Consider the following 17,735-nt stretch of genomic DNA (forward strand, 5'->3'; position numbering starts at 1 on the left):
TGCAGGAAGATCTAGGCCTCTATTCTACTCAAATAGTTTGCACGTTTAATCAAATTTTATTGATAAAGACTTTAACCACAGGTGCCTCGAAGGGCTGCATGAACCACAAGGACATCACTGGTCTGATGTCATGTCTCACAACAGTCGTTAATGACTTGGAGATGGTCCTCCTTGTGAGTCATGAAGCGCATTTTCATCAGTGAAAGATCCTTGAAGACGACTTTTTCCTGTGTCTTTGTCTTTGCAGCCAACCGTCTCAGATCAAACATGGATCCATCTTAGTGGTATCTGATGTAGACGCCAATGTCAAGGTTCTTGATAGCATGGAGGATGACTTGTGTGAAGAAGAGGTTGAGGGTTAACACCATAACTGATCCCAAAGATGCCAGTATAGTTGCCGTTTGAGAGGACCTGATCAATCTTGTCATCGTGAGAAATCCTTATCAACATTGTGAACTTTTCTGGACCGCCCAATTTTGCAAAAAGACCAGAGTGCTTCACGATTCACTGTGTCAAAAGCATTGGTTAGGACAACAAAGACCAACAGGTCCATTTGTTGCTCTAAACACTCTTCTGGGAGTTGGAGTATCACAAATACCAGCTCAACAGTGCTTCTGCCCGGAAAGAAACCACATTGTGCTTCTGGGAGGCGATTCTCAGAAATGACATCCGTTAGACTGTTTTAGCAGGACACAAGCTCTGATCTTTCCAGCAATAGAGAGAAGCGATATACCTCTGTAGTTACCACAGTCCGAATTTCGGTCCTTTTTGTAAACACAATATGACAATGGTGGCATCTCCAAGGTCAGACTACGTATCTCCTTTGTCCCAAATGGTTAACAGGATGTCGTGAAATGCCTTGAAGGCTGTGGGTCCTAAGGCTTTGTACACTTCTACAGGTATGCCATTCTGAACTGGTGCTTTACCTCAGCATGTCTGGTCCATGGCAGTTCTCACTTCCCCCCAGTAGGAGGGAGGTACAGGCACGCCTGAGTTGGCTTCTGTGGTATCGGTTGTAATGCCTCTTGGTCAACAGAAGGTGGTCTGTTGAGGAACTGACAAAAGAGTTATTCCCAACGCCCACTGGTACAAGATTTGTTCTTTGATTTGGTGGATGCATCAACAGAGAGAGGGTGTGCAGTGCGCCCTTTGGCTGGACCGAAGATGGCTTTGAGACGGCTGAAGAGCATTTTGGAGTTGATAGAGTCTGCGTAACGCTGGAGTTCCTCAGCTTTTGACTCCCACCAAATGTCTTGCATAGAGCAAAGCTCTCTTTGGACTTTGGCTTGACAGTCTTTGAACCTGTCATGTCGGGATCCACAGGTCAATATAGGCTCTTCTTTTTTCATCAAATTGCACCTGTACAGCCATGTCGTACTCATCAAACCAGTCTTGATTAATTATCTGCTTCTTGCCAAACACAGCTTGTGCAGTCGCTGTTACTACGTCCCTGAACTGGGTCCATTTATCTGGTGTACTGCCTGTAAGGTGTCCTTTTGAATCTAATTATTGGTCCAAGCTGGTGGGAGTGTGAAGTTTGGCTGTATTAAATGATGCTTTAGTGACGTATGCCTATACTTTCATGTGGTTCTCATTGGGCTAAATCCAGAACCCTGGTTAGTAGTTTTCCTGCCGTCTTATGTGTCTAAACAATAAAGTTCCTAATCCTTCAACTCCCCCAGCCGGATACTCACCAGAACCCCCTTAGTCCAGCACATCACCCTGGTCTTGCAGCAACTCCACTGGCTCCTCGTCAAAGACCGTGGCCAATTTAAGATAATTTTCTTACTTTCAAGGTTATCCACAACCTCGCCCCGTCATATCTTCATATCTTTAGAACTTTAAAAGTATTTGAAAACGTGACGTCTTAGAGGGACATACTTTTAAATACTTTTTGGGGAGTTGCTTGAAGATGTGCAACATGTGGAAGTAAGACCTATGCTGACCCACAGCATGTAGCAAATCAAGTAGATACATTTAATACAGTTATTTATGTCAGGAGCTGGAATGCAGCTTAGCGACGAGACCCCAAGGATGCAGAGACGGGAGGCAGACGCTGAGTAAAATAATAATATTTAATACAAACAAAAGGTGCACTCACATGAAGGGAAGAAAAGAACATAAAACTCAACCACAAAAGGAGTGGAGGAAAACAAAAGAAGGCGAGTGCAGAAGTAAATGCGCAAGAGACGGAACTCATTTTGTACCAGGAACAACACACGCACACGAAGCAATGAGCCGACGCTGTCTGGTTGACAATCTGGACTGAAATAGGAGACTGATTGCCAACCGGGTACAGGTGTGTCCTGTTTGCATATCAGGCAGCTGGTGTGGAAGCCTGTGAACAGCACAAAGAAGTGAAAAATATCAAATAAGGGCACAGGGCAGGAACTCATATACCACATACAGAGAAAAAGCAAACATAAGTCCAAAACAGTTACAAAGATGTAACAATTTCCTCACTTTCGGACAAAGATATCGACCGATATTCTCTCTGGTTGGTGGAACCAATCAGATGTTAGGACCCGCCCACTGACTTTGATGGCTGAGTTTGACAGATAAAATACATTTATGTGTTTAATTCCATTTGTAAATAATTATCAAATTGAAGTATTTTTTTAAAGATGTATTTATTTATTTAATTTTGTCCCATTTGACCCTCCATATTTTTGGAACAGCAAGACTTCCACAATATGGACTCATTTAGCCTTTTCAAATCAAGAACACACTTATTCCAGGATGCTTATTCACCTTAATTTGAGCTATTTCTAATTTCTTATCTAAACTGACATTTTGTGTTTTATATTGTTCAATGTTGTAATGTTTGTATCGTCTCTAGAAAGGCACCTTATAAATAAAATTGATTATTTTTATTCATATTTTTTTAAACAGAGGATTTGGTCCTTTCAGATCATCTCCAACCTTTTTTTTCTTCCTGAGAACTACTCATTTTTTGTCATGTTTATTTTCATAGCTTCTTTCAAGCCAAACAAAGAAAATAAGCTTCTTTTGCCAGAGCACATTTGTATCACTACTAGAGGTATTCTGACAAAAATAAAGGATTTAGCGTTTTATTTGTATGAGCAGCCACATTTCAATGGTACTATATGTAGGACATTAAAATACTGTACTGCCATCTACTGGTAACTTTTGGCTACCGCACGATAAATTGACGTGTAGGCGAGAGGCAGTAGCTTAGATTCACATTCACTTTGTCTTTTACCTCATTTTTCATTATCATCAGAATAAAACACAGGGCCAAAATGTATCGTTTAATTGGTGAATAATACAAGAATATATACATCATTTTAGTTAGTGAAACAATTACAACAGAATAATACAATTAATCATTTTATTACGAACAACAGTTTTAACAAAGTCAATAATGCAAAATAAATCTGGAAAATCAAAAAGTGATCACGCTCCTGATTGACTACAAAGCTTTGAGTCTTCTGCGCATGACACATTTCGCGAGAGCAGAACAATCTTAGGCGAGAGTAGAACCGTCTTGTAACGTCAAGCGTGCCAACTGTCGTGAAAGCACATTGACGGAGAAAGAAGCGAAAAAGACGCTAATTAGTCAGTTATTATTTGTTCCTAAGTTTGTAAAAATTGTATGTCGTATAAAATCCATCTTTGAGTCTTTTTTTCAGGGGAAAAAAATCGTCTCCGTGCGCGAGAAACTTCTCGTGCTAGCTAGTTTAGCTCGCTAGTTAGCTTAGCTTGTTAGCTGCTAACAAAGAGACGCGGACGTTATCAACACATCGCTAAGTAGAGATCAAATGTGAGTGTAAAGTGTTGTGATTGTGTGGAAATGTGCGAAAGAACGATAGCAAAGTATGAGGAGGAACTTTGTCCAACAAAAGAGGAGAAGGAGCGACAACATCAACTACTGGACGCTGTTTTCAAGAAACATCAAGTTGTGTTACACAGAACAGGTTTGTTTACTTCTTACTCTCACATCTTTACTAACTTTATATTTCATTACTAACACTTTTCTTCAATAGGAAGATGCTTTGTCTTGTGGGGATGATGCAATGCTTTGATTTAGATTATTCATGAAAACGAGACAGTTTGAGGTTGATGTTCCTCTCAGTTTGTAACAATGTGTGATTGATTGATTGAAGGACTTATGAGAAGTTTGCATAGGAAAGGGTACAGTTTCATCACGGTACACATTCACTGCTACAAGAAAGCCTGAGATGGTTTCAGTTGAAAAATGTTTATAACTCACACAGATAGAACACAACATATGCAGAAAGTAGCATTTAAAAGACAACAATACTGCAGGAAAATAAAAGCAAAATACTTTGTATATTCCCAATTACGAGTAGCCGCAACCTGTAATGTCTTTTCAAAGCGACTTTGAAGGAAGTAAGGGATTTACACTCCTTTATAACTATTGATAGGAAGATCCACATTTTGGTGGTATAGCAGGCAAACAAATTAGAACCTTTTTTTGAGTGAAATCTGGGTTGAATGTGATTTGTACAACTACCTCTGGTGTTATAATGGTGAATATATTTTGAAGGATCTAGACAGGTACATGGGTATTTTAGTGGTATATTTTGTGGTGTCATCCAAAACTAATGTAAAGTCTCAAACAACAGAATAATAAGTGATTATTATATTTTAACAGAAGTGTAGATAGAACATGCTAAAACAGAAAATAAGTAGATATTAACAGTAACTGAACAAGTAGATTAATAATCCATTTTCTACCACTTGTCCTTAATAATGTTGACAAAATAATAGAATATAAATGACACAATTTGTTACTGCATATGTCAGCAGACTAAATAAATAAATGATAAATGGGTTATTTGTTTGTTTGTTTACTTCCTACTAAAAGACAAGTTGCCTAGTATGTTTACTATTACTGTATATTTTGGGACAAACTTCCAATAAGAAACATATGTTTAATGTACCCTAAGATTTTTTGTTAAAATAAAGCCAATAATGCACTTTTTTGTGGTCCCTTTTATTTAGAAAAGTATCAAAATACATTTTGGTACAGGTCCCGGTACCAAAATATTGGTATTATGACAACACTAGTAAGAACAGAATTTTTCGGTTGATTCTTTAAATACCTTAGTAGTATTTTTTTCACTGGAGAGATTAGTCTCTGCGATGCAGCCAAGATAGGTAATCTCATTTTTGTTTGTTATAATATTGTCACCCACTTTGACTCTGAAGTTATTTACGTTTCTGAGGTTAGGAATTGACCCAAAGACTTGTGTACTTGCAAGTACCAGGGGCGAGTCTTAATTTGCCAGTTTGTCATTGAAAGCCTTGCTAGTCTAGGTCTTGAGGATTGTAGCTTTGCTTGTTTTGTGGCCGTCAGCCTCGGTTCTATGTTCTTTACAGAAAATCGTGGAATGATCACTTAAAGGCGTACTGAAATGCGATTTTCTTATTTAAACGGGGATAGCAGGTCCATTCTATGTGTCATACTTGATCATTTCTTTGCCATATTTTTGCTGAAAGGATTTAGTAGAGAACATCGATGATAAAGTTTTCAACTTTTGGTCGCTGATAAAAAAAAGCATTGCCTGTACCGGAAGTAGCAGACGATATGCGCGTGACGTCACCGGTTGTGGAGCTCCTCACATTGTTTGCAATCATGGCCACCAGCAGCGAGAGCGATTCGGACAGAGAAAGCGACGATTACCCCATTAATTTGAGCGAGGATCAAAGATTCGTGGATGAGGAAAGTGAGAGTGAAGGACTAGAGGGCAGTGGAAGCGATTCAGATAGGGAAGATGCTGTGAGAAGCCGGTGGGACCTGATATTCAGCTGGGAATGACTAAAACAGTAAATAAACACAAGACATATATATACTCTATTAGCCACAACACAACCAGGCTTATATTTAATATGCCACAAATTAATCCCGCATAACAAACACCTCCCCCCTCCCGTCCATATAACCCGCCAATACAAATCAAACACCCGCACAACACACTCAATCCCACAGCCCAAAGTATCGTTCACCTCCGCAAAGTTCATACAGCACATATATTTCCCCAAAGTCCCCAAAGTTACGTACGTGACATGCACAAAGCGGCACGCACGTACGGGCAAGCGATCAAATGTTTGGAAGCCGCAGTTGCGTACTCACGGTAGCGCGCATCCAACTCAAAGTCCTCCTGGTAAGAGTCTCTGTTGTCCCCGTTCTCCACAGGCCAATGGTAAAGCTTGACTGTCATATTTCGGGAATGTAAACAATGAAACACCGGCCATGTGTTTGTGTTGCGGCAGCCGGCCGAAATACACCGCTTCCCACCTACAGCTTTCTTCTTTGCTGTCTCCATTGTTCATTGAACAAATTGCAAGAGATTCACCAACACAGATGTCCAGAATACTGTGGAATTTTGCGATGAAAACAGACGACTTAATAGCTGGCCACAATGCTGTCCCAAAATTTCCGCTACAATCCGTGATGTCACGCGCAAACGTCATCATACCGAGACGTTTTCAGCAGGATATTTCGCGGGAAATTTAAAATTGCACTTTACTAATCTAACCAGGCCGTATTGGCATGTGTTGCAATGTTAAGATTTCATCATTGATATATAAACCATCAGACTGCGTGGTCGGTAGTAGTGGCTTTCAGTAGGCCTTTAAGCCGCATACAGTAGTTCCACTTGTGGTGATCTTAGACTGGTCAGAAGTAACAACGAGGTCTATGAAGGTTTAAAAGGACTCACTCACCCTGGTAGTTTGCTTAATGAGCTAAGTGAGGCAATGTTGGTGGCACAGTTTAGTGAAGGTTTTAAAAATGGGTGCATCCTTTCAGGACATATCTGTGTTCCAGTCCCCTAGGACAGGGGTCGGCAACCCAAAATGTTGAAAGAGCCACATTGGACCAAAAATACAAAAACAAATCTGTCTGGAGCCGCAACAAATTAGAAGCCATAATACAAACAGACAGTGTGTCATGAGATATACATTGAATTAAGATGACTTAAAGGAAACTAAATGAGCTCAAATATAGCTACAAATGAGGCATAATGATGCAATATGTACATACAGCTAGCCTAAATAGCATGTTAGCATCGATTAGCTTGCAGTCATGCAGTGACCAAATATGTCTGATTATCACTCCACACAAGTCAATAACATCAACAAAACTCACCTTTGTGTATTCACGCACAACGTTAAAAGTTTGGCGGACAAAATGAGACAGAAAAAGAAGTGGCATAAAACACGTCCTAGAAAGTCGGAGAAAGTTATACATTGTAAACAAACTAAGGTGAGTTCAAGGACCGCCAAAATTAGTAGGACAAAACGGCGCTCGCCAAATACTCGAATCAGTGAAGCATGTTTAATACAAACAGTGTGCTTTATAACAATTAGGGAGGTTTGTGTCATGTTTGTCCTCCTACAGTAACCATATTAAAACAAAAAATATATATTTTTTCCCCTCATCTTTTTCCATTTTTCATACATTTTTGAAAAAGCTTCAGAGAGCCACTAGGGCGGCGCTAAAGAGCCGCATGCGGCTCTAGAGCCGCGGGTTGCCGACCCCTGCCCTAGGAGATGTAAACCTGTATCAACATGTTTACACAAAACTCACACAGTCACTAAATACATTTTATACTCTAATCAAATCTAATCATTTCACTTCCTGATTCTGACCTACATGCATCAATAAGTGAAAGTAAAAATTTATTTTCTATAACCAAAGTAGTCAACACTTGATTTATTAAAAGAACATAAAGGTGACTGACTTTCCTTCAGCGTGTCGTAGATGGTCTCCAATTCCTAAAGAGGAATTGTTGATGGAGATACTCCATAAAACACCACATAATAAAACATGTTTTGGTAAAAGTTCCTTTTGGCCCAGCCAACAAAATGACCACAAAAAAGTATTTTGCATGATGACAAAAACATACCATGAATGTTTTTTTAAGTGATTTTAGAGTTTTTTTATTTCCATGATATTGAAGTTATGGTAATGACTATGTCATTACAAGATTGTGGTTAAGTTTAGAGATCAAGTTTAGGTGTCATAGACCGTATACAGAATAAAATATTCACACATTTTACATCAGTGAGTGTAAAGTTAAGACTACCTCAATCAATGCTGCCTCGTACTTATAAAAACTTTTTTAATTGCCTCCCATCAAATTTCCAAGTCTGTTTTTGTACTCACTGTACCACTTTTGAAACAATTTTAGTGGCTGGGACAAGAGGAGGTATTTTCCGCATTTTTATTGGTTGTTTTGCTACACACTTTTAACACAACACACAAACGAACACAAATAATGTCATGGTGTTAACAGTGTCAGTCCAAAACTATTTCTATTTTCTCTTTATCTTATTTACTTTTTTACCCAACGGACGTCCAGCAGCCCCCCCACATTAAAGAGGAAGAGGAGGATCCACAGCCCCCCCACATTAAAGAGGAAGAGGAGGAAGTGTGGATCACTCAGGAGGGAGAGTGTCTTCTAGGGCAGGAGGAGGATGATGTCACCAAGTTTCCACTGACTGTTGTCTCTGTGAAGACTGAAGAGCATGAAGACAAACCACCTGAGTCCTCACAGCTTCATCACAGTCCAAGTAAGCACAACATCCACATATCATTTTATTCTCAGGGCATTCAATCCATCACAACTGGACTGTTCACTTTGTGTTATTTTTTATTTTTTTTATTTATTATTTTTTTTGTCCAGTCCAACTTCTCAGGCAAATCATATAGCAGATGTAGATGCCCATATAGGCTGTTCAGATTTACTTCACAAAAGAGAAGTGTAGGATACTTCTCTTGTTGCCTTATTTGTATTTGACTTTATTAAATGTATTTATATTATCATTTGTTGCAGCCGGGCCGGAGCAGGAGGGGATAGAAAGAGAGAAAAAAGGAAGACAGAGGGGGGAATTGTGGGGACAAGAGGGGGATTAGACAGAGAGAAAAAAACAACATCAGCAAACACAACAACAACAACAGCAATAGAGGAACATCAGCAAATACGACATGTACAAATATGATTGTAAAAGTGATGGCAAAGAAGCAGTTAGCTAAATAAATAATAATACAGAAATGACAATGAGCATTATTACACTACAAATGGAGCAATACAAATACCAATAGAAATAGTGCTATTGATAATTAACAATACCAATTATTTACCTTTATTATCAACAATACAGTTGTTCAAATGCAACAATGCATATACGTAATGTTAACTAGAGATACAAAAGAATGAAGAAAATGGAGGGGAAGAAAGAGAAGCAACCTATATTAACCTTTTAGATTGTTATAGTAACAATAGGCTAAGCGACCGGCAACCACACGCCAACAGGATCACGGAGACCAGCCAGCGCCAGCCCGCCAGTCAGCCCACACGCCAACATGCAAACAAGAGACATTAACACCTCCCCCACCAAAAGACCCCACCACCGCAACCCAAACCTGCACAAACACATCACCGCCCAAACAACCGAGACACAGTATCTAGACCAGACAAGGGGGCCGCGCCGCTACTGCATAAAGTCACCAACACAGACCCCACAGCCCAAGGTCGGGCCACACAAGCACGGACCCCACCCAACAGGAAGCAAGACCTACGCCACAGACAAATAAATAACACTGGATTAAAGGCCTACTGAAAGCCACTACTACCGACCACGCAGTCTGATAGTTTATATATCAATGATGAAATCTTAACATTGCAACACATGCCAATACGGCCGGGTTAGATTAGTAAAGTGCAATTTTAAATTTCCCGCGAAATATCCTGCTGAAAACGTCTCGGTATGATGACGTTTGCGCGTGACGTCACGGATTGTAGCGGACATTGTGGGACACCATTGCGGCCAGCTATTAAGTCGTCTGTTTTCATCGCAAAATTCCACAGTATTCTGGACATCTGTGTTGGTGAATCTTTTGCAATTTGTTCAATGAACAATGGAGATAGCAAAGAAGAAAGCTGTAGGTGGGAAGCGGTGTATTTCGGCCGGCTGCAGCAACACAAACACGTAGCGGCTACATCGTAGCCGGTGTTTCATTGTTTACATTCCCAAACGATGACAGTCAAGCTTTACCATTGGCCTTTGGAGAACTGGGACAACATAGACTCTTACCAGGAGGACTTTGAGTAGTGTATTGTGAGAGAGCGGGGGAAAGAAAAAAAAAGAGAGGGAATGAAGCATAATGAAATAACAACAAAGAATACAACATTTACCGTGTTTCAGACGTTAATAATACAGCCACGGCGTGGCTTCCGGATCACGGTAAAGTTGACCGTTGATAAAAAGTTTATCCACCGCGATAACAGCACAGCATCATTCGGCGATAAACTTCTTACGAAGCGGGAACAGATGGCGGAGCCTGTGGAGGATTTCCTTTAGGAACTGATCGTTGATGCTGAACTTGGATCCTTTCAGCTCTCGGCTCTGGCTCCTCACCTGCTCCTTCTGCTTGAAGTCTTCCAATTCCAGTCAGCCATTTTCAATATTCCGCTCCCAATACTTTTGGCTATTTTTGGAGAGTAACATCACCTTTGACACCGATTCTGTTCATAACTTTTATGGACAGAATTTCTAGGCGCAGTCAAGGCGTTGAGGGGATCTGGTTTAGTGGCGGCAGGATTAGGTCTCTGCTTTTTGCAGATGATGTGGTCCTGATGGCTTCATCTGGCCAGGATCTTCAGCTCTCACTGGATCGGTTCGCAGCTGAGTGTGAAGCGACTGGGATGAGAATCAGCACCTCCAAGTCCGAGTCCATGGTTCTCGCCCGGAAAAGGGTGCAGTGCCATCTCCGGGTTGCGGAGGAGACCCTGCCCCAAGTGGAGGAGTTCAAGTACCTCAGACTCTTGTTCACGAGTGAGGGAAGAGTGGATCGTGAGATCGACAGGCGGATCGGTGCGGCGTATTCAGTAATGCGGACGCTGTATCGATCCGTTGTGGTGAAGAAGGAGCTGAGCCGGAAGGCAAAGCTCTCAATTTACCGGTCGATCTACGTTCCCATCCTCACCTATGGTCATGAGCTTTGGGTTATGACCGAAAGGACAAGATCACGGGTACAAGCGGCCGAAATGAGTTTCCTCCGCCGGGTGGCGGGTCTCTCCCTTAGATATAGGGTGAGAAGCTCTGTCATCCGGGGGGAGCTCAAAGTAAAGCCGCTGCTCCTCCACATGGAGAGGAGCCAGATGAGGTGGTTCGGGCATCTGGTCAGGATGCCACCCGAACGCCTCCCTAGGGAGGTGTTTAGGGCACGTCCGACCGGTAGGAGGCCACGGGGAAGACCCAGGACACGTTGGGAAGACTATGTTTCCCGGCTGGCCTGGGAACGCCTCGGGATCCCCCGGGAGGAGATGGACGAAGTGGCTGGGGAGAGGGAAGTCTGGGTTTCCCTGCTTGGGCTGCTGCCCCCGCGACCCGACCTCGGATAAGCGGAAGAAGATGGATGGATGGATGGATGGCATCACGATAGTAACTAGGGTAGTCCCGATACCAAAAATTTGGTACCAGTACCGGTACCAAAATGTATATCGATACTTTTAGATACTTTTTAAAATTAAGGGAACTACAAAAAATATTAATATTCGCTTTATTTTAACAGAAACATTTACAATACAATAAACATGTTTCCTATTGCACTCCAAAAAAAGATTTTAGAATGTTAAAATTCAAAATAAAATGCATTAAACACATTGGGCTTTTCTTGTTACACTCAAAGAACAATGTTCAATTTTCCATATTACATATACTGTATTTCCTTGAATAGGCAGGGGCGCTAATTAATTTAAAACCTCTTCTCACTCCTGCGCTTACCAAAAGCATGCGGGATGGGCAAGCATGCGCTAATTATTTTAAAACCTCTTCTCACTCCGGCGCTTACCTTATCATGAAAAGCACATTTAATAAAAAAAAACTAGCGGCCTCTTCCACCAGGAGGCGGGAGTTATTTAATGACTCATATTTGACCCGGCGGAAGTGCCAAGCATGCGCTAATTATTTTGCGAAACGAGTTTGACCCGGCTGTAATTCTAGGCAGGCGAATACTATATTCCCGGCGGCAATTCAAGGAAATGCAGTAGTCTGCCATAACCAAGGATTAGGTTGGAATACAATAAACAGCTTTATTGACATTATATTAAATGCTTCAGGGTTCATGGTTGGCTATGCTTGCCTAAAACTGCTGTTAAAAGTGTTTGCAAAATACCTCTCTACAGTTTGTTTTATTGTTAATCCCACTGTGAATATTAAATTACCACAATTAGTTTGTCCGGTTGCGTCTGCCTCACAATACGAAGGTCCTGAGTAGTCCTGGGTTCAATCCCGGGCTCGGGATCTTTCTGTGTGGAGTTTGCATGTTCTCCCTGTGACTGCGTGGGTTCCCTCCGGGTACTCCGGCTTCCTCCCACCTCCAAAGACATGCACCTGGGGATAGGTTGATTGGCAACACTAAAATTGGCCCTAGTGTGTGAATGTGAGTGTGAATGTTGTCTGTCTATCTTTGTTGGCCCTGCGTCTTCCGCCTGATTGTAGCTGAGATAGGCTCCACCGCCCCCCGCGACCCCAAAGGGAATAAGCGTTAGAAAAAATGGATGGATGGATAGTTTGTCCGGTATCATGTTGAATTTTTGACCACTCTTCTTGACAAAATTGGTGCAGTTCAGCTAAATGTGTTGGTTTTCTGACATGGACTTGTTTCTTCCACACGTTTAAGTCAGGACTCCAGGAAGGCCATTCTAAAACCTTCATTCTAGCCTGATTTAGCCATTCTGCTACCACTTTTGAGGTGTGTTTGGGGTCATTGTCCTGTTGGAACACCCGACTGCGCCCAAGACCCAACCTCCGGGCTGATGATTTTAGCTTGTCCTAAGGAATTTGGAGGTAATCCTCCTTTTTCATTGTCCCATTTAAAACACCAATTCCAAAACAGGCCCAGAGCATAATACTACCACCACCATGCTTGACCTGGGATTAAAGGCCTCACATTTTCTCCTCCAAACATATTGCTGGGTATTGTGGCCAAACAGCTCCATTTTTGTTTAATCTGACCACAGAACTTTCCTCCAGAAGGTCTTGTCTTTGTTCATGTGATGTCAGATGAAACAAAAAATATGTATTTTTTTTACTACATTTTCCAGATAGCTTGCCCATCACTGTCTATTTACTCTACCTCACATGTCAATAGTTTGAATACTGCAAAGTAAAATACAGTAACACATAATTTGTGTTTTATGTTCTGCAGACGTCCAGCGGGTGTCAGCAGAGAGTCAAGAAGAGATTCCCTCCAAGCAACAGGAGTGGAGCTCAAGTGTGCTACAGAAGGAGCTACAGCCCCCCTCCCACATTAAAGAGGAAGAGGAGGAACTTCGGGAGCAGCTTCAAAGGTTGGAGGAGGCTAATGATGAAGATGAAGCTCAGTCCTTACAGCTTCATCACAGTCAAAGTGAGGAGAACAGAGGGGCGGAGCTTGTAAGTCAACACATCACAGAAGCTGATGGAGAGCATTGTGAAGATATAAAGTCAGAACCAGACAGCATCTTTGCTCCACTGTCAGACATGGACCACATGATGTCAGACTCTTCTGATCACAGTGACCACATCCAAAAACCTTTGGAGAGTAAAAATGACTCTAAAGGTGATACGAGACATCACACTAACAACAAACACTTTGACTGCTCTCAATGTGGGCAATCATTTAGACTGAAGACTAATCTTACAAGACACATGAGAACACACACTGGAGAGAAACCTTTTCTTGCTCTGTTTGTAAGAAGAGTTTCTCCACAAAACATTACATGACCACACACATGAGAACACACACTGGAGAGAAACCTTTTTTCTTGCTCAGCTTGTGCTGAAAGATTCAACACTAAGAAGAACATGATATTACACATGAGAACACACACAGGTGAGAAAACTTTTACTTGCTCCGTTTGTAAGAAGAGTTTCTCCAGAAAGAATGACATGACCTCACACATGAGAACACACATTGGTGAGAAACCTTTTACTTGCTCCGTTTGTAAGAAGAGTTTCTCCACAAAACATTACATGACCTCACACATGAGAACACACACTGGGGAGAAACCGTTTAGTTGCACTGTGTGTGATGAGATGTTCAGGTTCAAGCAGCAGGTCAGTAGACACAAGTGTGTAACAGTCATGGAAGCTGCAGGGATTTAAAAACAGTTAAACAGTGATTGTGCTAAATGTAGTTTAAAAACACAGCATGTTTAATATGAATGTATATTATATGTTGTATGTAGTGCTTCTCATCTTCTAGTCTTATATGTTGTCCTGTAGTTACTTTTTAAGTTGTGTGCACGTATTGAATATTATATATGTAGCTACTATTTGATTCTCTTTTCTCATTGTTAAAGAGAGGACATCTTATTATTTTCATTTGTTTTTTTCACACATTTTTTCCATTGCATCTTATTGATGTTATTATCCAATTAAAAGTATGATGAATAAAATGGTTAACAAAATGTGGACTCTGGTAGATTAGCAGCATTGTTACATCATGGATGTTAACTACTGCAAAACATCAACAAAGAAGAAAAAGGCTGAAGTTAGCAACACATCACTGAACTTTAGAGCCATCGTGAGTGGAGTTGCTTGTTTTTATTGCTGCATTTGTACTTATTTCACCTCACATCTTCACTTTTAATCCTAAAGTCTTCTTCAAATATATTTTTGTGGGCTTCTAAGATTTAAGTTTCTGGTGTGTGTGTAGTCTGTGGAAAGGGTTGTTGTCCCTTGTGGATCCAATTGTTCACTTGCACAGATACATCATCATCATCATCATCATCATCATCATCATCATCATTAGGCATTAAAGGTCCACTCTGGACAAAACCTTAGCATTAATGTTTTAATATAAGTGTGACCTCATTATTCCTTAACTATAAGACTAAAAAAATACAGATTTAAGCACTGTATTAAAGTGCTTCTTGTAGTACTCCAACTCGCCACACTGAGAAGTGGGGGCGATCGTGAGCTAGCAGATGCATGTTGCTACCATGTTTTATCAGCGAGGAAGACAGCATTTGTGTTTACTTTTTGTCAGATCCAAGTTTTAATGCTCTGCTGAATAAATTAATCACTATGGCTGCCAATATGGAGGATTATATTTATTTAAGAACATATACGTCTCCTAACAGGTAGAAAAATGACACCACAAAAAAGTGAACTAGCAGAAGGACTCAGTAAATATTTTATTAATTGACTAATTAATTAACTATAAGGAGTAACATGACACTGGATATTTCACAAGAGTTCACCAAAAAGTGTAAAATGGGAATGCTGGACCAAGTGGCTGGGGAGAGGGAAGTCTGGGCTTCTCTGATTAGAATAGAATAGAATGGACTTTATTGTCATTATATTTGCATATAACGAGATTAAGGACTCCAACTTAAGGTGCGGTAGTGGGAACAAATATGGGGTAAAAATAAATACTGTAAATAATAAAATAAGATAAATTACACAACAGGCAATAATGAGCCTGTTTTTCTGGCTGCTGCCCCCGCGACCCCACCTCGGATGGTAAATGGGTTGTACTTGTATAGCGCTTTTCTACCTTTTTAAGGAACTCAAAGCGCTTTGACACTATTTCCACATTCACCTATTCACACACACACATTCACACACTGATGGCGGGAGCTGCCATGCACGGCGCTAACCAGCACCCATCAAGAGCAAGGGTAAAGTGTCTTGCTCAAGGACACAACAAACGTGACTAGGATAGTAAAAGGTGGGGATTGAACTAGGAACCCTCAGGTTGCTAGCACGGCCACTCTGCCAAATTCACCACGCCGTCCACGGATAAGTGGAAGAAGATGGATAGATGGATGCACCGTCAAAAACGGGTATTTCTCTTGGTGGAAGTTGACTTGCATTTTGTTGTTTTATTAGCAGTACAAATATTTCATTTTGTCTTTGCAGAATGTGAAAAGTGTAATTATTGTTGGTTGCATGCATGACACTTTCATTCCTTTGTAACATTTCAATTTGTGTTGGTGCCAATAAGTTGTGCACCTGAACTCTCCCTCCTTATAGCAGGTAAGTGTTCAGGTTCCACAGGTGTGATAGATGCTTGCCTTTCATCAGGAAGTTGAATCTTTTTGCTTTTTCAAAATAAGACTCCATTCCATCTTGCTCTGAATATGCTCGTAACACAAATAGTTCAGCATCTGAAGCTTCAATCTGTGTTTCAAGTTGCAATTTCTCTATTGACTCCGCCTCCTTTTCTATCACATGCATCCTTTCCTTTGCTGAGATGCGCGCCAGAAGCGCGGCTCCTTTGGCTTCCGCTTTGATTTGCACAACACTGATGGATGCAGTAGATGTTATACTTGCACAACACTGATGGATGCAGTAGATGTTATACTTGCACAACACTGATGGATGCAGTAGATAGATAGATAGATGGATAGATAGATAGATAGTACTTTATTGATTCCTTCAGGAGAGTTCCCTCAGGAAAATTAAAAATTCCATCAGCAGTGTACAAAGTTGAGATCGAATTTAAAAAGTAAATAATGGGGGGATAAATGGAAACAAAATACAAACCCTGTTTCCATATGAGTTGGGAAATTGTGTTAGATGTAAATATAAGCGGAATACGATGATTTGCAAATCCTTTTCAACCCATCCTTGCCCGTATGTGGGCTCTGTACCGAGGATGTCGTTGTGGCTTGTACAGCCCTTTGAGACACTTGTGATTTAGGGCTATATAAACAAACATTGATTGATTGATTGATATTCAATTGAATGCACTACAAAGACAACATATTTGATGTTCAAACTCATAAACTTTTTTTTTTTTTTGCAAATAATAATTAACTTAGAATTTAATGGCTGCAACACGTGCCAAAGTAGTTGGGAAAGGGCATGTTCACCACTGTGTTACATGGCCTTTCCTTTTAACAACACTCAGTAAACGTTTGGGAACTGAGGAGACACATTTTTGAAGCTTCTCAGGGGGAATTCTTTCCCATTCTTGCTTGATGTACAGCTTAAGTTGTTCAACAGTCCGGGGGTCTCCGTTGTGCTATTTTAGGCTTCATAATGCGCCACACATTTTCAATGGGAGACAGGTCTGGACTACAGGCAGGCCAGTCTAGTACCCGCACTCTTTTACTATGAAGCCACGTTGACGTAACACGTGGCTTGGCATTGTCTTGCTGAAATAAGCAGGGGCGTCCATGGTAACGTTGCTTGGATGGCAACATATGTTGCTCCAAAACCTGTATGTACCTTTCAGCATTAATGGCGCCTTCACAGATGTGTAAGTTACCCATGTCTTGGGCACTAATACACCCCCATACCATCACACATGCTGGCTTTTCAACTTTGCGCCTATAACAATCCGGATGGTTCTTTTCCTCTTTGGTACGGAGGACACGACGTCCACAGTTTCCAAAAACAATTTGAAATGTGGACTCGTCAGACCACAGAACACTTTTCCACTTTGTATCAGTCCATCTTAGATGAGCTCAGGCCCAGCGAAGCTGACGGCGTTTCTGGGTGTTGTTGATAAACGGTTTTCGCCTTGCATAAGAGAGTTTTAACTTGCACTTACAGATGTAGCGACCAACTGTAGTTACTGACAGTGGGTTTCTGAAGTGTTCCTGAGCCCATGTGGTGATATCCTTTACACACTGATGTCGCTTGTTGATGCAGTACAGTCTGAGGGATCGAAGGTCACGGGCTTAGCTGCTTACGTGCAGTGATTTCTCCAGATTCTCTGAACCCTTTGATGATATTACGGA

General features: G+C 41.1%; 1 protein-coding gene across 2 annotated transcripts; it reads left to right on the plus strand.

Moving 5' to 3' along the window:
* The first annotated feature begins 3,485 nt into the window (after positions 1 to 3,485).
* LOC133664690 (zinc finger protein 394-like) lies at positions 3,486 to 14,515 on the plus strand. Of its 2 annotated transcripts, none has more exons than XM_062069527.1 (3): positions 3,486 to 3,938; positions 8,355 to 8,565; positions 13,208 to 14,515. In XM_062069527.1, the coding sequence occupies exons 1-3, from the start codon at positions 3,840 to 3,842 to the stop codon at positions 13,762 to 13,764; spliced, it is 867 nt and encodes a 288-aa protein (XP_061925511.1). In that variant the 5' UTR covers positions 3,486 to 3,839; the 3' UTR covers positions 13,765 to 14,515. The 2 variants fall into 2 exon arrangements, with proteins under 2 accessions (XP_061925511.1, XP_061925512.1); XM_062069528.1 differs by having other exon boundaries at positions 8,358 to 8,565.
* Positions 14,516 to 17,735: the final 3,220 nt, after the last annotated feature.

This window comes from Entelurus aequoreus, linkage group LG14 (assembly GCF_033978785.1).
Source record: "Entelurus aequoreus isolate RoL-2023_Sb linkage group LG14, RoL_Eaeq_v1.1, whole genome shotgun sequence".
NCBI lineage: Eukaryota > Metazoa > Chordata > Actinopteri > Syngnathiformes > Syngnathidae > Entelurus > Entelurus aequoreus.